Source organism: Rhopilema esculentum, chromosome 18, assembly GCF_057945365.1.
Source record: "Rhopilema esculentum isolate cy_ngs chromosome 18, ASM5794536v1, whole genome shotgun sequence".
NCBI classification, from domain to species: domain Eukaryota; kingdom Metazoa; phylum Cnidaria; class Scyphozoa; order Rhizostomeae; family Rhizostomatidae; genus Rhopilema; species Rhopilema esculentum.
In genome coordinates, this window is record NC_142832.1 from 1,925,067 (window position 1) to 1,947,864 (window position 22,798).

Genomic DNA, 22,798 nt, shown 5'->3' on the forward strand with positions numbered 1-22,798 from the left:
TGTTTCTTTGCTAGGTGGAAATGCAATAGATTTCATAACTTTACTTCTAATTTGAAGCTTCAAAATCTGAAATAAAATGCTCTATATTTGCCCTCGGAAACACCCAGAAAATTAATTTTACTATTGTTCAAGTGTAAAACTGAGAGACTCGATGTTTAGCTAATCTTTGAAAATAATGTGAGAGAATCTTGCAAATGTTTTCAAAATTAGAGTTGATCTTTATCTTTAGTAGAATGCCCTCCTCAATTGTTACAGCGGCACAACCCCCCTGGCTTTACAGTATCTGTATTACAATGACGGGGGTCTGAATGGTTGGCCTCATAACGATATAATGTTGATCGTACTAGGTCGTACTAAAACCCAGGTGTCTGGATTACTTGCCCATTGTCTGATTTGCTTGTAATTTTGAGCAGTTGGACCTGCAAGCTGCTGCAAATTTGAGCTAGACCTGGAGGTGACGGCTTTGCAGAGTACTCGTACTTCTCTTTTGTGTATCTACTTCTAGGATTGCTTCATCAACGTGCGAATAAATCCAACGTAATATCATGGGAAGTGACCTAAAAGGCCTAGTTAGGCCTAACGGATCATCGTAATAAAATTTTAACTTGAAAAGACTACACCAGGACTGCCAAAAGACACAAAGTTCAGGATCAGGTGAGATAAAACGTTCTTTTTTAAATTTTTGCCTTGCAGTTGAAAGTTTAGTTTCACAAGAAGTTGTATTTTTCAATAAAATCCCTCTCTCGTCAGCCTTTAGGTATGTGAATGTCTGCTATTTTCTTGATGGTCTTTTTTTTGCAACATATGGATGTGATCTAAAGTTTTTTTGCATACATTTATCATAGTATTTCAAAAGCAAAGGAACAATGTGGAAACCAGGAGTTGGTTCGCGACCATCAGTATCTCAAGAAACTGAAAGGGAGAATTTAATAAAAAGCCCTAGTTTGTCAACAGAAAACAGCTCAATCAGTAGCGATTTAGGAAATTTAAGGCTCAGCAAAGGTGGTTCAGAAGCAGATGAGTCATTTAGTGGTATTGGGAGCCCAACTAAAGAAATACCAACTTCTTTACCTGGAAAAGATTCCAGGAAGGGTGGGAATGGTGAGAGGCAGGTTATGATCGAAGTTAAACCTGGTGGGGCTTTCAAACCGCCTGTGAAGCCAAAACATGGACATGACAGGAGGAAGGTGAGTTTAATGATTAAGATAATTTCTTAATATTCATTTAAGTAACACTAATTACCTTATCTAATAAATTAAGATTAACCATTTATTTCAAATAATCCCTGGGTTGAACAGGCAAACATTTGAATCAAATATTTACAAAGGATTCAATTTTTTAGCTATATCCTGAAATTTTAATACAATGTGATGATCTATTGGAACTTTTTACTTTTTGAAGACATAATGACATATGCTGGCTTTTATACAAACCAGATGTTTTTCTCTGTGAAGTATTATTGATAACTTGAATATATTATTGAGTGAATCAGTGACTATATAGAATTTCTTCATGTAATGGGTTTTTGTAGATACATATATAGATAGCAGTTTTTTATAGATACACAATACTCTGAAACCCCATGCATTTGGTAAAAATGTCAGATAATTTGGTAATAATCGGATATAATTGTTTGTACTTGATACTAGGCTAATGCTGGCAAATCTTTTCTTTATCAAAGTTAAAAATCTAAACAATTGTTTGACATTGATGTCAAACAATAAGCTCTCAATTGATCAATGAACAAGTTCAACTTCATTATTATTATTATTACTTTATTATTATTATTATTATTTTTGTTTTAGGGAAGTGTTGCCAATTAAAACCTTACTATGTTTGATGTATTTTGTTGTACTTTTGGACTGACTTAAAACACATGGGCACCTAAAATAGTTTGTTGGCATCTATTGTTGACAAGTAAATCCCAAAACCTTACATAATACATTTAAACTCCTAATCATCCTGAGAAGCCTATAATATTGAATATTAAAATCATATGAAAAGATGGAGACATCATCCTTCAGTACATTTTGTCTGGCAGAGTATGAATATCAGATAATGACCAGCAAGATAATCATAAATTTGTATTGAGATGCATTTGAAAGGTAATGCCAGAGAAGGAATTGTGTTTGATTGTTCTGTGTTTTTTGTTGTTTTCTTTTATACATTGAAACTTTTTTGGTTTTTATATCCTGAATGATTCTTTCCTCATACCCTTAACAGTTGGACCAAAAGCACTTGAGTTAGCCATCTCTGCTTTTCCATGCAATTTTAAATTGTGTAGTATCAAATGCTTATACTTAATTCCAATTTTAAGTGTAAGGATTAAGTGGTTGTTAAGTTGTTGATTTACACCCTGTTACACATACTAAGTATTTCAAATTTGCCTGCATCTTATTTCGAGTTAAAAAGGCACAAATACAGGGACATCTGAACCCTTTTCAAGTTTGAGGGCAAAGAAAGAAAATTGTACTTTGTCTCTGACGAAGGACACTTTTCAGAAGTCCTAAAGCCGAATTCACACTAGATGCAATTTCTTTACCCTGCTCATATTAGCTTTGTGCTTTTGATAAAATACATACGCAACACATTTTTCAGCAATACGTCATGATCCATCAAAGTTGGATAATCAAACTTTGATGCTTTAGAACATTAATTGGCTTTCTAAAAGTTGTTAGGAAAAATATCAACAAGGAAGGTTTGATCTAAGCAGTTAAAAAATATCTGTGTTTATAAAGACAAGTTTTTGAGCTTGCTTTGAAGTTTATAAATAGGCAACTGACAGTGAGAAATAGCTTGAAGAAGGTAGTCTACTGCAGTTACTTTTCAGTATTATATGATTTGGAAATGATATGATGACTATCACTTTTTTTATTATTAGCTCTATAGATAAAATTGATCTTTGAAGTCCTACAGACTCAATAGTTTTCATTACAAAGGGCTTTCTGTGGCTGCCAGTGAAGTAGCAGCACTAGTCTGAGTTCGCAAGGCCAAAACAAGCAGAATATGCTTAGTCTCTGTTTGCTGGTGCATTAGATGTGAAACCTCAATGCATTCTTTACACAACATAAAATTCTGCATTGTAAAGCATGGCATTATATGCAAGGCATTGTAAAGCAAGGCATTGTAAAGCAAGGTATTGTGATGGCAGGCATCAAGGTGCATCTAGTGTGTATTCAGCTTGAAAGGGTAACTTTTGGGAAAAAGGAGAATTTTCTCCAAAAGTCAGGGACATGCCTGGTGCCCTTGTCAAGGTATGCATTTCTAGAGTTTGGTGCCCTTGGTGTCCCCTAGTTCTGATATTCCTCAACAAATAATAGCTGAATACTTTCACACTTTTCTACAAGCCTCTTTCTGTATATGATAGCATTTTAGAGCATCTTTAAATTTGGCAATGTAATCTTTAGAAATATATCTTTTAAGACCCAAATGCCTCTTTTGTGACTGAAATTTTTTACTTATTGCCTTTTTAGAAAGTGCCTGCATAATTATAGGCATAAGTGCCTGATAAGGGTGCATAAAGAGAGACATATTGTTCTAATCTTGAGACAAAGCATATATTAAGTTGAAGTTATGATAATTTCATCATCAATGTTTTTAGCTCAAGCAAAAAAATTAGTATTGTTTCTAACTCACGTATTCAAGGCAATATGAATTTTGTATTCACCAGCTATGGTAAGTAGTTTGGTCTTCCACCGTCAATTGCTTGTCCATGTATTATAAACTTGTTTTAATATAATTAGGCCACCAATTTTTTAATACCTCTTTAAGTTCATCTCATTCATGCATGCATAAAATAGTGACATATAATCTTCCTAGCCATAAACTTGTAAATCTGGTTTTATTTCTCATTGTTTATAAAGATAAAATCTTCCCTATTTTAATCCAGGCTTAACATCAACTTTTAATCAATTTTCAAGCTACTCTTGCTTAGTTCTAATACTACATCAAACAATAGCAAATCGTAAAAGAAAATGAAACAGAGAATTAGTGACAAAATACAGATAATTCTTTTTTGAAATGAAAACGTTTATTTATACTTGAAAAAAGAATTGGGGGATTATCATTGCTGCCAGCAAATGATAAGATTTGTTTTCTAAAGTTATCTTGTCAATATAAGAAAAGATTTTATCTTCTTAACTTGAAGATACTGTCTAGATAATGGGCCCTTATTACTTGGCACCTGCTACATGGGCTGTTAATACTTGACACTTAATTACTAACTGCAAAATTTAAAATAGTTTGTATTTTAAGTGGATGAATTTTTATATATGTAATAATTTTAAGAGATGCACTTTAAATAGTTTTAGCAAAGAAAATTGAAGAGCTAGAAAAGAGCTAAGGAGATCCGTTTCATCCGGTATAACCTGTCAATATAATTGATTTTTGCCGTCATCAACGTAATTGATTGATTGCTTTGTACGTCGACCCTACATCAGCCTTGATAGCTTTATATATTAAGAGATTTTTGAATCAATTTTCAACAATGCTTTAGGTTGTAATTAGAGTCATCACTTTTGCAAATTTTAATCTATACGAAAGTACGCACTGATTTATCACGTCAATTTTTTCTGGTCTTGTGACTGGGCTCAGAACGTTCAAAGGCGATTTTTTTGGCTGTTTTCGCTCCTATGAACACGCTCGGTTACTCTGCGTAGAGACTCCAGAAGCTATTAGGAATATTGTTACATTTAACTAATCCATGAGAGAGTGTGCAAACCTATATATGTTTATTCATAAATGTATGGCTATCCAAGGGAAATAGTGAAGTTTGTTGCAGCTGGCAAATCAAGCGACGAGATTTAAAATCGCTTTATAAACTTTCTTGTATTCTTTATGAGATATAAGTCGATCGGTCTTCCTTTTCTCCCTGCTTGAAATAAATGCTAATGGTTATGATGACGTCTGAAAGATACGAGCATGACATGAGGCAACTGTATCAAAGCCTGGCCGAAGCTCTTTAGAAGGGAAAAAGCGGCTGGAGAATTTGCCTGTGGAAGTAACTTTACGAACATTCGGTGGATTATATGTCTGATCAGTTGAGATTGTCATGTGCAAAGTAAGATCATCATAATTCAGAGAAAGATTTTTAGCTCAATCGATGTACACTTGACAATTTCCGCTTTGAAAAAGTAGGCGAGAATGTCTCAATAACCTGAAGAAGGGTATATTTCTCTTGGATATACGTTGGTTTTTCCCTCCAGATTTTGAGATACGCATTCTAAAAACGCGACTTTTCCACAGATAATGTAATTGTAAACTTGCCAGTCTTTAAGACTGAAAACTTCAGACTGGCTATCTTCCTTTAAGTGCCTTTCTGAAATCGCTTGCAGATGTCTTGACTTTAAATCGAAAAAAACCTTCAAATTATGAAATTTGTCCTAATTTTGAGCAAGATTTCATTCCATTTTGCTTTTTTTAATATATCTCTGGCTATTTATGATCTCGACACTAAATTGAGGTGTTTATAATTTTAGGAAATTGTCAAGTTGATAAATAAATGCAAAGAAGAGTCATCACATAGACTTGATCTCAGCAATTTAGGGGTAAGTGCTTCTAGGTTATTTGAGTTCGTTCACGTTTAAATCGCATAAAATCATGTATACCATCATGTTCATGAAATGTAGTTAGATACTAGAATGTATTTAGAAAGGCATTTTGGTATTCATGCTGCATTAACAGGTCTTTGTTGGCTTGTTGATGCTGCAGAATTTTGCCATCTGGATGATTTCAAACGATTTTCTAAGTTTGAGGCACAAAGTCTTGTCAGTCAACCGTTCACGGAAATAATAGTCTTTGAGATTTCATTCGGATGTTGTGTGCTCGATTGTCAATTGGGTCGCGAGAACTCCATACCACACCACCCATCGACAGCTCTAACATAAACTTTAGCCATTGAGAAACTTTTGATTTTTACATGATCGATATAATGCATAGTGTATACCATTTGGGCCTTAAACGCCCCTCCTTACATCACACCCACCTCATCCTTCAGCAGCTCTTTAATGAACACGCACACCAAGCTCTGTCCGTTTTCCATTTCAGTCAAACACACTACCTGTCAAGGAACTGAAAGAGGTTAGGCTGTATTTTGTCTTTTATTTCCCTGTGACAGATTTATAAGGCCAAGTATTACTACTTTGAGGACCAAGAAGTTTATCTTCATTATCTGATTTTTTATTTAATGTTGCTTGAATAGTAATTAGCTTCGTGTAAAACCATTTTATCATTCTGACGGTTATCTTGAATAGCAATTATGATAAATAGTTTGCATTTTACTGTGCTCCGCTCGTTAAGTGATGATTGAACGAGAAATTTGTCTCTTATTAACTCAACACAATTTTTTATCTTGTATTTTAGTTAACGAGCTTACGGGAACTATATCTTTATGGAAACAAGCTTCTCAATTTACCATCTGAAATTGGATTACTGAAAAATCTCGAGTGTTTGGCTGTTAACGAGAATATTCTGACAAACCTACCAGGTGGGTATACTTGACCTAAATGCATTTAAAACACCTCGTTAACTGCACATTCAGAGCTGTAAAATTTATAACCTTAAAGGTATATAAGATAAGAAGAGTTGTCGTTGCTAAAGTTAGAATGCCCTTCCCAAGCTTTCCTACCTAAGCTTATTCATTACCTTGTTAAAAGTTAAAATTTGAAATCGTTTTTAGGATAAGAAGACATGTGCTCGCTGATTCTCTTTAACTTCCTACTCCTTTTGCTCATTTGTGTGTGTTTTAAAAAGCGTTTTCCATGATATCAAAAGTTTGGCTTTCTTCGAGAAGCAGTAAGCTTCTATTTCTTCTTGATGTCTCTTTCCAAATATGAACAACTCAACAAAAATGCCAAGATTCTAGGTCGACTTTCCTTTATAATTTCCCTTTGTTTCCTTTCTGCTATCAACATTTACCTAGAGCAGCAGTTTACTGTATTTTTTATTTGCAACTTGCAGAGAACTTGGAATGCCTGACAAAATTGAAAGTGTTAGATTTACGGCACAATAAACTTACAGAGGTAGGTGATTGTTTGTTGATATGTTTTTTTCAAATTAGGGAGGCACGCATTTTATTTTCAAATTTTGAAGAGAATAAATTGTATGCCACAATGTCTCTTTATTTGTTTCTATGATGAAAAACAGAAAATCTTGCAATGCCGCTGACTTTTTATTTTCCCAGGGTGGCACAAAATTCGAAATGAACAATATGGCTATAAAAAGAGTCCATATCATTCTTAATGTGTAGTTGAAGCATTCCAGTCTCAAGAATATTTAAACGAAGTTCCTTTTGATAGAGAATCTGTTATTTTAAATGGAGAAAATATGCTGCTTTTTAACTGTTACCTGAAAATGTTTTGTGTATCTAAAATCGCCTGGGGTCTTCTAAGCCTTCCCTGAAAGTCCTAGAGAGGCTTGAAGCCTGGACCCGGAGCATTGCTTATGATCACATGATATTCTCTAATAAGTTGACAATTCAATTGATCAGCTTAGGCAGTTAATTTATCAGCTTGCTATAATCTTTAATTGGAGCAAAAGTATTTGGCGTTGTATTTTTAATAACGGCTTTAGAAAAGGCAAACATTTTTAGAGATTCTAAAAAAATTTTACCTCTCACTCTTCAAAGTAATAACGAGGGAATAATAAATCACTCCAAGAAAATCTCGTACACCTTTTGTGAAAATCCTATTGTTTTATCTGAAAATCCCTGGAAATCCTTTTGTTTCAGGGAAAATCTCGTACGCTACTTCCAAGAGTGAATTGCTCCTCGAGTAATAACGTCAGAACATTTTCGTCGTGTTTTCGATCAATGTTCTAATATACCCTGATAATGTCAGATAGAAAGCTTCAGTATACCATAAAATGTTTGCTTTTTTCAGAGCCATCTCTAATTATCATTTATCATTATAAATGTTTATGATTTATATTTGACAAAGTGTTTTTGGCTTAGATTCCAATGGTCGTTTACAAGCTGAAGTCGTTGACTACGCTGTACTTACGATTCAACCGCATCTCGTCAGTGGAAAATGATATTGGCGACCTCACAGTATGTTCTATAAGATATATTTCTAGTTTTGTTATACTGAAAGATGGGTATTACAAAGAAGGGGGGAGGGTGCAAGACTCTGGAATAAGCGTATTTTGGCTTAGAAGTAAATAATGTATGTTGTGTCCAGTGGCGTGACGGAAGTATCTGGGGCCCTAAGAAAAAACAGAGACGAGGCCCCATTTACGGACGGCAAGAAGATCCCATCCAATGGTGCAGAGCATGTCAGACACAATGCGAAGATGTATAAATGACAATTTTTTCTTTTCTGCCGAGTTTACGGGGGAGCTGGGTTATAAAACTTCAATTAAAGATAAGGCTTTCAACTGCTCAAAGGGATTGAACATATCAAAGGGTGTTTATCTTTTCCCATCCATATGTTTACATATTCAGTTTCTAGTTTATGGTCTTTTATCGTGTGTTTTAGTTTGGATATTGTTAAGGTGAATTGTCTCAAGCTCCCATTGGTAGAATGAGTGCCCCCTTTACCCCGGTTAGCAGTAGATTCCTTTTTTGCGTATAGCGATACAGAAATGGGTTAGGTGAATTGTCAAAATATTCTAAGCTTTCAACGATGCTATTTTGACTCCTAAGCGTTTTCTGTTATGTCTGAGATAAATTTGATAATTGCAGTTAGTGTGATTTTGTCTGATTGATTTTTGTAGTTGCTAACGATGCTGAGTCTGCGTGAAAACAGAATTCGTGAACTACCCTCAACTATCGGTAAGTCTAACATGTATCGACCATTGCATCGTTTATTGTTTGTCGTGTGTCGTGTGTCGTGTGTCGTCGTGTGTCGTGTGTCGCAATGTGTCTTGCGTCGTGTGTCTCTAGTCGTGTGTCTTGTGTTGTGTGTCGTGTAGCCATTATCACCGTGCCTTTGGAAGAAGGGGGAAGGAGTGGTGGTTGGAGAGAAGACATATAGAGAAGATAAATATAGCAAGATAAAGTTAATCAAATGTATTAGTATATGCAAGATTTATATTTTCTAAAAACAAAGAGTTCAGATTAACAGGAAAAGATTATGGAGACGTAATATCTTTGACTTTGAAATTTGAGTTTGAAAGAAAATGGTATTATAATTGTATAAAGTTCTCTACACGGACCGCGGAGCATTTTAAAGATTGAGGGGGCATGAATGTTTTTGGCGCTAAACATGCTAAAAACAAAGAGGAAGGAAATTTTTTACGGTTTTAAGTACATTTTGGAATTTTTGGTAGGGCCTAAAAATTCTCACAACCAGTTTGATACGGCGATACAAAAATTTTTGATATGTTAATAATTATTTTATTGCAATGTACCCGAACTTGCAAGTGCTTTGGTTATGGCTTATATGTGTATAAAACTTTCCAAAGAATCATCTTGCATTTGGCTTTTAGCATGTTTGACCCCCAAAAATAATTTGTAGCCCCCCCCCTGATCGGCAAAAGGCTCCTCCATCTTGGTAAATTGCGATCCCTGCTGTGTATAATGATAAAATCAACAATAGGATTAATGTAAAGCCAGCAAAAATGGGCAATGAATACGGTGGGAGGGTCGAAATGCCCTATATATATATAACTGAATACCATATAATGGAAACTAACTCTGAAGTTTGACAAATAAAACTTTTAGGCAATTTGTTTGTGTATTCCACATGTATTCCTGCTTGTTCTTCTTCATAGGCAATTTGGTTCATCTAGTTACATTCGATGTCTCTCACAACCATTTGGAGCATTTGCCACCCGGTAGGGAACGAGGAATTCAAACTTTGAATATAAACCCTACCCGCTTCAGAGCTTCAGTGAAGGAAATGGTCGAAAACCCAGGCTAAATATACCCGAAAAGAGATTGTGTTGCTAGAATTGTTACGAAACTTTTATTTTGCTGCCAAAATTTAAACAGTTGTGCTATATTGAAGGACTATTTTTGAAACAAAATCTGAACTAAAAGGGAAATTTGAAATATTCTAAGACATAGCAAGTACATATTGAAAATAATGCAACGGTGTTTGGCTATACGTGTTATGCAGGTCCCACATAGAACTAATACTACCGTAAACCGTAACTTAATGCAACTAAAATTTGGGATTCATATAATGTTGACTAGAAAGCTAGGGTTTAAGAAATTAGTGATGCAAAATACAGAACCACTGCACAGGTACCCAGCTCTACTTCTATGAAATGATTGGTTGAAGTTTCCAGTATTGTCTCACAGAACGTGTTGCTTGCTTCATAGACAACACAAATGATCTTTGATAAGCACTTCAAAAGTTAATATGATGGAATGTGCCTACAAACTGACTGCTTGCAGTTATTAGAATATTTCAGATCACGACTATGCACTTCTGATTGATGCCCCTCCTCCATTACATGTTGTTCTCAAAGGCTTTGCTCGAGACTATGTTTTGCTAACTCTTCAATTAAGGAATGCTCCTTGTTGATTTCAGTGAAAATTTTTCTGATGTTCAAAATTTGACATTCTTTATATTTTACGAATTAGCAATCTTGCTCTGCCATTACTTTCTCATTGCTAAAATTGTCATGTAAGATCGTTTAACCATGGCGTTAAGATTAGCGTGGTTTGATTTAAATTTATAATCTTCAGCCTGCTTGGTTATTGCCTGCAGTTTCTACACCAGTCTCTTAAGTTACTAATCTCGTATGTTCATCTTTTCTAGAGATTGGCAATTGCGTTCAAATGAATTCGTTAGATTTAGCCCATAACGAGTTTATTGATTTGCCTTCAAGTATTGGCAACTTACGAGCAATGACACGAATCGGCCTAAGGTGAGACTGTGTGGCCTAATCATGCAAAAAGTTCACGTATTGGCAATTGTAGACTGCTTTTGAATCAATCAAGTTTTTGACAATGACAAATTTTTGAGATGCCGTTCGTTTGGTTAAAATGTTTGCTTTGATTCCATTTTGATAGTTTTTAGTTTATCGACTTTATCCCCTTTGTCTATATATCTTGTGTACTCGTTTTAGGTACAATCGGCTAACTTCGCTTCCAGACAGTTTATGCAACTGTGGCCAGTTAGAGGACCTTAATATCGAGAACAACAACATCACTAGTTTACCTGTAAGTTTTCAGATTGACTGATTGACAGGCCAGGTGATTGGGCATCTCTGATAGGTCGAAAAAGATCTGTCAATGTAAAGTTGTAGTCTTATGAACCAATCAAATTTCTGCTATTATACACGTGCTTCTGATATCATACATAGCGCACTTGCTTTCAAAGAGAGATCGATTTATGAAAATTTGACTTGTCTGATTTGATTTAGTTCGAGAACATACATAACATATTATTACAAGCACAATCATGAGACGCATAACTATGATATACATGAAAATTCATACAGTATTTAAACCATTACTGGCCTAGTTCGCTGTATTATCCAATAACGATATACTCCCATTCCCTTTTTTACTGTAATTAATTAGTTTTCAGCATTGTGTTTCTAAACATTTCAATTCCATTTTTTAATAGCAAGGACTCCTGATTGCAACCCAAGGACTGTCATCGCTAACGCTTTCTAGAAATCAATTTTCGTCTTTCCCCAACGATGGACCAAAGCAGTTTGCATCGATCTGTGTAAGTTCATGCGATGGTTTCTACTGATCTTGTCTGTAATTTTTATGATTTGAAGTGATTTGAAGTGATAAGCAGTGATTGGTTGGTTGTTTGAATCCATTAGTATGAATAATATTTATTTACCTTACAATGTGACGTCATTAACTGTTGAGTTCTATCAGCAAATTTTTCAAACTTCCCATATTAGCAGGGACGGATTTACTTTCGGCTAATTTTGTTTTGATTCGATGAAAACATTTTTTGGTGGTCAGTAGTGGCAAAATAATGCACAAATTTACTTTATTCATCTTCTTATCTTCTATATCTTGAAATGAGAAGCTTGATTTTCAAAATTGTCATTTCCTTCATTTTCCAGTCACCTCAAGCCTGTGGCACCAGAATTCCAATCATTAATTGACACCCCCTCCCCCCGCCAATTCTTGCCGCTTTAATACGTCTCTACATATTAATTATGTTGCAGTATATTCTTGAGGAATATTCCACTGTGTACCGCATAGGTCACATCTTCTTTCGTCAGAATGGACTTGGGGAATCGGGGTTTTGAAGCCTATTTTAATCTGAATTCGTTTGGAGAATGAGACCAGGAGACAATGTCATTAATTTATTGAGACAAGGAGGGCGCATCTCTCACCTTTTCTATTTGAGTTTGGCTTATCGAGTTTATTAATATCTTGAGCAAGCTTGACCTATTCATCTAATATCCTTTTTCAGTTGATCTTTTCTTTTTCATTGTTGATATTTTTTAATTTGATTTCAGTCTTTGAACATGGAACATAATCAGATATCCAAGGTGCCATTCAGTGCATTTTCAAGGGCAAAATATCTGGTATGTGGATTAGCTCTGTGCATGCTTGAAAACTAAATTTTTACCAAGGCCATATGGCTTTTACTGCATTGTAAAAACCGACCGACTCTCAATGGTAATTATTCAAAAACGCTGGAATCTTAGATACTTCAACCTCGCGCATGCTAAGAGAGTTAAACAATTATCATGTAATCGAACTTTCTGAGCCTGCTCCTTTTTCATAATTTTCTTTCTTGGGATCTCTGATTCGCACAGTAACCTACTCTTTTCTATCTCTAGAGTTTTCAGAGTTCACTTCAAAAGAATGAATGCACTTAGTTTAGTTCGATGAAGAATTCAGTTGTGCTACAGATTTTTTCAGCTTTTGCTTAGTTTTTTATTTGCATTAAAAGCAGTCTGTCCCCAATCGTTCTCAGAACTCCTTTACGTGGCCACGATATTCATGGATCGGTGGTTTAATGCACAAATAACCAAAAACAGCCACCATAGCATCCTCTCTCTGAGCGAGTTGCTGTGAATTTAGTTTTGGTCTCAAACGTCTAAGTCAGTTTTGATGATACAAAGATTAGGCATTTTTTGTCGTATTCACTCACAATAACTATACTAATGTCAGATGCTAAAAAGGCAGAGGAAGTCAATCACGGTGGGGACCGACTGCCTTTTAGTGCTCCAGTGTCTATTTGCTTATCGATATCGTGTCTGTATCGATCCTTTGATTGTACATTCTCACAGGTACAGTCCACGAAAGACGGCTTACACAGTTGAGTGTTGAGTTCAGTGTTTTCAGTATTTTTAGTAAGAAATTGATATCTTTTGATGTAGTTAGCGTAGAAGTAGGTTAGATATGACCGAAGTCTAGGCAAGTTGCAGTTAGCTCAGTTTGTTAGAAGAAAAAGGTTTTCCAGTTCTAGTGACATCATAGATTTCAATGTTTTTCAGCTGAGATTAAAACTGAGATTAAAACTAAGACGGAGACCAATGTAACCCATTAAAGAACTAAATTCTACGCTTAGATACGTTCGAAAATTATTGCACCACTTCGACGAACGAGTAATGGCGACGGAGTATAGCTAAAAAAGTTTGGCGACAGTGCCGCCATTTTGTGGCGGGTTGTGCAATACTTTTCGAACGTAAGTGCAGTATCTTAAGGTTTTGATTCCGAAAACTCAAACTATCACAGCACTAGTTGAAATGGTATAAAATTGTAGCTTTGTTGTGTTTGTATGTGTTCGGCTTTTTTGTTTATGTAATTAGGCTATTCATTGTCTTTTTATATTGTCCATGCCTCAAAGTTTGCGTAGATTTTGGCTCTTTATGTTTTTCCTATATTACATTCATCAAGCGTTGTCATTTTCTTTGCTCGGTGCTTTTCGCTATTTACCCATTAAATTTTATAAATTGTTAATTTTATGATGTTAAATGTTTCAGACGAAAGTGAATTTGAAGGACAACAAAATATCTTCATTGCCTTTAGGTGAGTCTGGTTGTCGTTTTCTTCTAGAACTTTTGATTTCACCCTTTAACCTTTGTGTTTTTACCTCTCACTCAAATTCTTAAAAGCTGCAAATATTTCCCCTATTATCTTCTTGATAAGTGAAATTATTTACTTTACCTCATCTTATAATGATATTCGTTGTTTCAGCTATTATATTCCTTATTGAATGACTTTAGGAACCTTTAACCTTACCACTAGAGTTGACTAGGAGTATTCTGAAACAACTCAATTCCTGTACAAAGTGAATGGATTTTAGGGTTCTCTAATTGTTTTTAAAGACTAGGGTTTGTGTCTATCAATTCTATTTAATCTGATGTTGCTTCAATTTGAACGCTATTAATGTCAGACTATAATCTAAGTCTGGACTTTTTCCATTGCGTTTCCTCAATTTTATGGACTTATATGCCCAGGTCGAATTTTGCCAAGTTAAAGGTAACTGACCCTGACATATGCCACTTGATGTAATTATTTTATTTCACTGTTAAATGTGATATCATGCTTTTAGATTTTGGCAGCTGGGTCAATCTAGTTGAACTTAACATTGGGACGAACCAGCTGCAAGTCCTTCCAGGTAAGCCTTGCAAGATTTAATATTGTCTATGTATTCAGTGCAGTTAACACACGATCTCTTTATTACAATAGTACACTTTTCAAGGACCATCTCATATCAAGGCAGTATTAACAGATACTGTAGACAAACTATAACAAACAAACTATAAAATCATGTTGGTCTTGTCTTAGGTTGTAGCTGGCGTCTTGCAAAATAGTTGAATCTTCGATTCAATTAGTATTATGCAAACAATCTTTTGGTGGTACAAAACTTGGAAATGGCTTTGAAAAAAGCAAACATTTAGTAAACTAAGGCTTTTCGTCTGACACTCTTCAGAGTTTAAAACGTCAGAACATAGACCGAAAACTCTACGCTAGGAAATATATATATACCCAGTTGTGGATCGAAATAGGCCAATAAGAAACACGAGCATATGACTGTTGAGCTCCTTAAATGATATTGAGTATTATGCAAGAGTTTCTTATGGATGTATCGTTGCTGCCAATGTCAATTTGACAATGTGAGGTCCCAATGGTTGATGCACTTGAGCTATTGAGAAGATCTCTTCTATATTTTGCCTTTTGTAAATTATTTCCGCTTTTTAAACCAATTCCTTATCCGTAAGCATTCCGTTTCTGAGCACGCTTCAAATGATTTTTCAAAAATTTCCTATCTTGCAACATTTTTTGAAACACAAAAGGATTTCCGATCTTGCCAATTAACCATTTATTCTTCCAAAAGTAGTTCTTAACTTACGGTAATATTGACAAATTTATGTATCATGTTATGTTCCGTAATACCCCGTTATGTTCATGCTGCTTTTTTAAAAGGGAATCTCTTTTATTTTATCTTAGACGATGTCCAATGGTTGGTTAATATGGAGGTGCTAATTTTGAGCAATAACCAGCTGAGAGTTAGTATTTTCTTTTATGGTGTATTCGCAGTCGTTAGTATTTATCGCTGTTTTTATTTTGTAAGTGCGGTTGAAGAGTTCTACTGTATGCTTCAGAATTAGACCACATGATAAGTCCTGTTATGTATTGCATGTAAGTCTGTTTTGTGTTACATTAAAGTATTGCATGTAAAAGATTGTGCAAAGATTGTTTGGATTTCAAGTCTAAAGAAAAGTATACTAACTGGCGTGCTCTACAACATATTGTTACAGTGTAAGAACGAATTTTATAATCGACGTTTCCAGTATAGCCCAAATTGAGAAAGGTGCCTTGATAAAGGAATCTTCTCTAACGATAAACTTAATAGCATTGATTAATATTGTTTCGCCCTTCAGCGTATCCCACGATCAATTGGCACTTTAAAGAAGCTCAGGGTTTTGGATTTAGAAGAAAACAAGATCGAGTTTTTGCCTTCTGAGATTGGTGAGTCAATGTCCACTTTTTTACTTCAAAGAAACAGAAAGAAACACTATGATCTATTTTGCAAGTAATTAATAAAGATATCCTCACAAATAATCATATCTCGATGGAAAGCAAGAGGAAAGTGTACAAAACCTGCATCTTATCTACATCAAAACTGTTACTTGGATAGAATCACTCCTAAAAAAAGTTCAAGTGTTTGAGAGTGATATTATGTGATGGATGACAAATTACAAGCTAAGAGACCGCGTGAAAATAACAAAGCTGAGGGAAAAGACAAATTAATGCCCATAACACATATCTTAAAAGAAGGAAAATTGAAATTGTTTGGCCACCTGAAAAGAGCAGATAATTTAGCTAAAGTAATTTTTTTGGGGATGCACGGAAGGAAACGGAAAGAAGGGAAGACCAAAAATGAAATGGAAAACATTACCAAATGGACAGGCATGAATTGGAACGAGATCAACATGGCAGTAAAAGATGGAGGAAGATGGAGAAACATCGTCAAAAAAAGCTTATATCCATGAAACTTCTTTTGCTTATGCGGAAAACAAGTTTTTATATATATATATATCTATATAATAATTTTCTTATTATTTTTAGAGCATCTTAGAGCTCTCGAAAAACTCATCCTACAGTCGAATAAATTGACAACGTTGCCGCGATCGTTAGGGTAAGTTTATTCCGAACGTCAACTGCCCACAGTTAAAGATATGATCTTCGCGACAAATTCTGCAAGATAGTGCCAATGGAGTAATTAAGACATTAATTTGTTTCAATATAACTTCCATAATTTGTCGCTAAGTAAACGCTATCGTTTCATCTTCTTTGTGACCTGTAGCAACACTGGACGGGCTGTTTTCAGCTGTTTTAAGATGTTCTGAAAACAATATTCTGCCATTTTTTTCTCTTTCTGGTTTTTCTCTTTTTCTCATAACAGCTAGCGGATTTCTTATGTCAATGGTGCCAAAAATGCGTATGAGAATCTGCAATTTGTACATATCTAAGCAAACTTAAATAGCTTGACATAAATCTTTATCTGCAGCCATCTGCATTCTCTGACATTCTTGAGCTGTGGCGAAAATGATGTGCAGCATATTCCAACCGAGATTGGTAAGTTCAGAGACGTTGTATTTTAGCTGTAAAAAAAATTGTCTTAAACCAACACGACTAAATGTTCGATATCCTTAATTTTTTTACATTTTGCTAAATCTTCGCCTATTTCAGTATTTTGCTAGGTGAATGTGGCGCAAAATCAACAACAAAATAAACAGCTCTTGGTTTATACCAACGGTCAGTTCGGTGTAAACAGTGGGAAAATCTTGCCTGGGATCTATTTTGTCACAAGCTTTGAGTCAGTTGCGAATGGCCACGGGGTTGCCATAAAATTCCATGTCCCATGTGGTATCTTTGGTGTACTTCAATCGTATTTTTGTTGCAAATTTTTATGAGCATTGAAAACAGTACGACAATGTCTCGAACCGGTGCGGTGGGAATTAATTTAGGAGAGGGGAGCTAACGACAAAATTCCGACAAAGTATGAAAATGCTTGAAACGCACCGGTTCCCTCTACCACAAGCCTCTGCTGTGTGTCTTTGGCGCTTTATATTGTTGAATATTGTAAGATAATTCAGGGTGAAAAACTGAAATGATATTTGATTTATTGTCTGTGTTGCCAAATAGGCTTATTTTGCTTCTCTTGAATATTTCTTATTGATAGATGTAGCAGATTGTCGTGTTAAACAGGTACCATTAAACAAACAGAATTGAAGTCATTTTTTCCCAATTCCTAGAATTTTGTTAACGGTCACCTTTGTCCTAAGAAAGTCTGTGCTTTAAGAAAGTTATTTGCTATTGAGCGCACCTAGATAGTACTTAAAATGAACCTTTGTCACAAAGTGCAAGTGGTCTGTCAATTTGTTTCAAAATATGCGTACAAGTACTAGAATTAGTTCTGGCATACCCAGTGCAAAAGATGCTAAGAGCGTGCAAGGATAGAAACTTGTCGAAATCCATGGTCACCTAAGTCCTCAGAAGACATGGTACTTAGATAGATAGATAGACTGGAATTAGCTTTCTGCTTGGGTCTACTCTACAATCTTTAAAGCTTTCCTTTAAATGTTGCTTTGAAATAACGTGTGTTTCATCTTTAGGAACGCTTGAAAACTTGGAACAGTTATACTTGAATGACAATGTCAATCTTCATACACTTCCTTATGAGCTGGTACTATGTCAGTCACTTCAAATTATGAATATTGATGGCTGTCCACTCACAAGCATCCCTCAAGAAATTGTAAATGGCGGACCATCTATTGTTATACAGGTAAATGCTATATATGAAATGAAGCTTAGTGATACGGTCTTCGTTTAAGTGCTTGATGTATAGGGAGAACTATTCATGCTTCGGTGCGTACAACATTGCAGCTCTATGTTGCGATTCCGTGCTTCCCGGACAATTCTAAACATGGAATCGGTACACTGACAGGACATTGTACTTCAACATAAACACTAAACTATCTCATTAGAAGCAGAAGTTGGCTGTATGTTTCCCTGATGGCTGAGAAACTAGCCTGATATTGAGGAAACTGCTTTTGAAATGTGCTACCTTTAACTGCGATGCCCGTCAATCAGAAGTGCGTGGTGAATCAGCCTCTATCTCGTTCCCAGCTCCGTTACGGGGCTTCGTATCATCGGCTTTACGTAATAAAACCATGCAAGATTTTACAAAGGCTTCCACAGTATTGGTATTTTCCCAAACTGAATGTATCCATAGCTTTAGAAACTCAAAATTCATTAAGTGTAGAGAAATTCGAAGTATGTCTCTTCCTTAGAAGCCTTCAAGAAAAAAATTAGATCATGCTAAGTACACATTGACCTATGGAAGCAATGCTTTGATACGTCGACTGTAATTCATATTAAAGTCAGATTTATCACTATGGTTACTGTTTCTCCAGTCTGTCATAATATTGGCTATGCCGTATAAAGCTGTACATGCTTTGGTATATAGAGCTGGTTGGCTCTTATTTGAAACACTGAGTTTCACGCTTAAAGGCAATCTGTCTCGTTGTGGATTGGTTAACGAGAACAATGGCTGGAACAATAGCCTAAGCACAATTCCAGCGCTCCGCCATATTTTTTTACAATGCGATAAATTAAAGGGGGACTGGAAACAATAAAAAACCCTTTGTTCTTATAATCAATCAACGTTGTGACAGATTGCCTTTAATGCGACCATCGTGCTACTTTTGACTTCTCTCTGCTCTGTGGGGGTATTTTATATATATAATCTTATCGTGCAGGTTAATTAGTTGATATGATTGAGTTTCGATTTCGCCATTTGCTTCATAAAAACATGGGAGATAGGCAATATGGTGATGTAGAATAATCTCGCCAGTTTTTTTATTATTAGACATTTGTGTTTTTGGAGCTAATAAAATTTCCTTTTTCATTTCAGTACCTAAAGATTCAGGGACCATATAGCGGTGTTATTGGCAGGGCTTGATTGGTAGGAGAGCAGACGTTTTTTACGTATGTGCTTTTTGCTCATTTGACAATGAAAAGCAGAGCATTGCTTTAATGCGTAATTGTATGACCTTGAGATAAAAGTTCTTACTTCCCACCGAAGTCTTTCAGCATCCATTTTCAACAACCAGATTGTTAAAATGACTAACCAACATCAACTAGCATTTAATTATTTTACATTTATCTACGTTTTAATCTCTAGAATTATATCTCGAGGGAAATGTTGAAGTAAGTTTTGATCCCTGCCAGCTTGTAAACTCTTCCTTTCATTAGAAATGCGGTGGCGCTCCTGGACCTTTCTGACGGGGGGCGTGTCTGAGAATAAACTCAACTATACAGAAATGCAGAATTTTGCTGTTGAATGTAGAAATTATATTCAAAGCTGTTTATGTTGTCATGTTTAACACAAGTGATGCCAACAGATGTCAAAAGGTATGTTTACACCTTCCCAGTTCCCAAAAAAATGACATTTTGATCTCAAGATAGCAACACTCAAGATTTTTAAGATCTCGAGATAGATTCAGAATTGTGCCTATTTTTTCTATTCTAACGATTTTATTATCCTGCTGAGGATGTTGCCAAAACATTAATATGAAGGTTACGGTGTGCCACGTCCTTGTCCCCCGTCAACTGAGCACCTGCAGATACATTTCCTTCAGATGTCTTGGCTACGCTTGTTTTACAAGGAACCCCTTAAGATTTTGTAGCTAAGGAATGAAATTGCATATTTGTAGATATTTCTGCCCTTTAAAAAGAGTTTTCATTCGCTTATTAGAATTCCTAGCCACCTGAAATTTTATTTTGGACGATAGTTATGTTCAAACTTCCGTCAATCAGAGTGCATTAACTTAAGATGAGTGGTACATATTTTGTGCCCCGTGTCCGTTTGTGCCCCGTCGCCTGGGAAGCAAAAGCTCGAGGATTCTGGCATTTTAAGCAATTCAACAGCACCAAGATGATATAGCAAAGCCTTGCCGTGTAAAGAGCTTCGCTATAAAAAAAGTCCAATTTTACGTTTTTATTTATGAAAATGAAGCAAAACACAATTTGTTAGACAACAATTTACCATTTTACTCTTCTCCTTGAAGTCCCCTTCGAACGCGCCCTTTTTCTTCTCAAAGTTCCGTATCTGAATCTCCTTCGCAGGAACGTCTTTCAGCATAATAATATTGCTATGCAATTTCCTTTTTCAGTTAACATTAAGTGGGACATCATAACACTAGCACGATTTCAGCATTTGACTTACTTCTTAAATTTATAGTGTGTCTTATCCCCTTGTAATTGTTCTTTGTTGATGTGCATTGTACGGACGCTGGAGATGCCCAGGGGGCAAGGGAGTAGGTTTCAGGATAAGGGCATTTGAAAATTAACCCTAAATTTCTACTTTTTTTTGTTCGTAAATAATATTCTGCCGTAGTCATCCTGAAAAGGGGCTCGCCTTTGACACAGCATCGTCGTTTGAGTTTCGTCGTTCTAAAAGCAAAACTGAGTGTAAAGAGTTCAATCAATCAGAAATTCATATAAGTTTCCTTGATAATTACGAAGGCCATGTCATTGGCACTTTTGTCAAGATAATACTTTTGTCCCCCTGTTACCAGTACCCATCATCACAGGCGTCTCTGGTTTTTGTAATGTTCATATATGTTCATTTTGTATTGCCGTTTAAATTGTTGTCTTTTTCTGTTTTGTTGTTAAATGTATTTTGAAGCGGTAAAGACCCTTAACATTAATTAAGTACTTTTTTGTAACGAAATATTTTATTTTTGATTTGCCTTGTATGAAACGTTACTATTTTATTTCATCATTTTGCATTGCATTTTACTTCATTGCAGCCATTTATATGGTATATTGTTATGTAAATTTTCATTACTGTAGTAGCAGGCTATTCCATTAGTTCATCAATAAAAGGATACACTCTTGCTTGTTAACACAAAGCCAATTTTTTCTGATTCATTTTTCAAAATGTGGTTTCATGATATGTCACATGTGTCAGGTCTCAGGATATGTCACAAATTTCAAAACAGTCTTATAATGCACAAGCATGCAAGGCAAGACTTGATATCTTTGAAGACTAGACTTGCATCTTCAAGCCACCCTGCAGGAACTTGCATATAATGTGTGATTTTAAAAACAAATGAAACATTAGAGGGCGGCAAGCCAAATGGCATTGACTATGCCCTTAATCCAGAAAAAAATTATCCGGAATTGTGGGTGGTGTCAGAATTTTACCATTTACATTACGATGTTTGAAAAACACAGCGGTTAAAAACTTTGGTCATCCTAACGCATAATAAAATGGAAATCCATATATATTACTTACGCTCAGTTATTTGATGGTCTTTGAATTGTTGTTATTAAATGAAGCACTGAAGAAGTGATCATAGCAAACCTGGAAGGGGACAAATAATTATCGGTTGCTGGAGGCTCGCATACAAGGATGGTGTTTCTGACTTTGATACATTTTTTACAAAAGATAATTCTGTGTCTGTACATAAACTGAATTTGCAGTTGCTGATGACAGAGATTTACAAAACTAAATCAAATATCACCCCAAGCTTTATGAGTGAATTTTTTATTGAGAAAAATTCCCCCTATCATCTAAGAAGCAAAAATCTTCTTCAAATGCCCAAGGCCCGGACAGTTCGGTTTGGAATGGAGAGTATTTCTTTTTTGGGATGAAAACTGTGGCATGGAATCTCAACTGACATTTTTATATCATCCCTCGTCAATCTTTAAACAGACGCAGGTTATTAACTCGCTCTCTGGATTCAAGATGTACTAGAAGGCGTCAAGCCCCACGTTTAACCACTTTTTATAATCATCTCGTTGCAGTTCTTTATTATACAGCATCAAATTTATGAATTTTTGGAAACGTTTCTGGAAGATTTATCCACTTTTGTGGCCGCACTGCTACCACTCCCGTATTCGCTCAATAAACGATGGCTTACGAATGGCTTACGAAATCCCTACTGCGCATCTTGCTGAATTCACAAAATACTATTATGAAAGTATGCATAAATCAAGGGGCGCAGTCAGGTTGACAGAGGGCTACAGCACCACCACACTCTCGAAAATTTTAGAAAATGAGCTCTTGTTGCATACCCTTGCCTATATCTCGTTGTTTTGTTACATCTATTTTTTTTTGCTCTTCGATTTTCAAATGCAGCCAATCCGCCTATTTCTGGCACTGATTGATTCTATGCTATATTTGCTGATTAAAATATCGATGCCTCTATACGTTTTGGCCACATCACTAGACAGAATGGAACTCTAGCTCATGACATAATGCACGGAGCGGTAGAAAGTAGCAGAGGCAGAGGGCGACCCAGGAACACGTGGCTGAGCGACATCGCCAATTGGACCGGGAAGAGCGGGGTGTCGTGCATGAGGGTAGCAAGGGATCGCGGAAGGTGGAGGAAGACTGTGAACTCA

The 22,798-nt window shown here is 35.7% G+C and overlaps 1 protein-coding gene across 1 annotated transcript; it reads left to right on the forward strand.

Annotated features, from left to right (window-relative positions):
• Positions 1-336: 336 nt before the first annotated feature.
• Positions 337-22,464, forward strand: LOC135696754 (uncharacterized). The gene is made up of 21 exons (XM_065216256.2): positions 337-654; positions 846-1,187; positions 5,478-5,546; positions 6,046-6,078; positions 6,361-6,484; positions 6,958-7,019; positions 7,949-8,044; positions 8,710-8,767; positions 9,709-9,771; positions 10,704-10,812; positions 11,014-11,107; positions 11,517-11,621; positions 12,379-12,447; positions 13,855-13,900; positions 14,427-14,492; positions 15,326-15,384; positions 15,760-15,847; positions 16,448-16,517; positions 16,890-16,957; positions 17,998-18,167; positions 19,299-22,464. Exons 2-21 carry the CDS (start codon positions 867-869, stop codon positions 19,344-19,346), a joined length of 1,818 nt encoding a protein of 605 aa, XP_065072328.1. The 5' UTR covers positions 337-654; positions 846-866; the 3' UTR covers positions 19,347-22,464.
• Positions 22,465-22,798: the final 334 nt, after the last annotated feature.

Coding starts and splice junctions, on each gene's coding strand:
- LOC135696754 (XM_065216256.2), top strand. CDS start 867: ATGTGGAAACCAGGAGTTGGTTCGCGACCATCAGTATCTCAAGAAACT. Junction 6,485..6,957: donor TATTCTGACAAACCTACCAG/GTGGGTATACTT, acceptor TGCAACTTGCAG/AGAACTTGGAATGCCTGACA. Junction 9,772..10,703: donor TTTGGAGCATTTGCCACCCG/GTAGGGAACGAG, acceptor CATCTTTTCTAG/AGATTGGCAATTGCGTTCAA.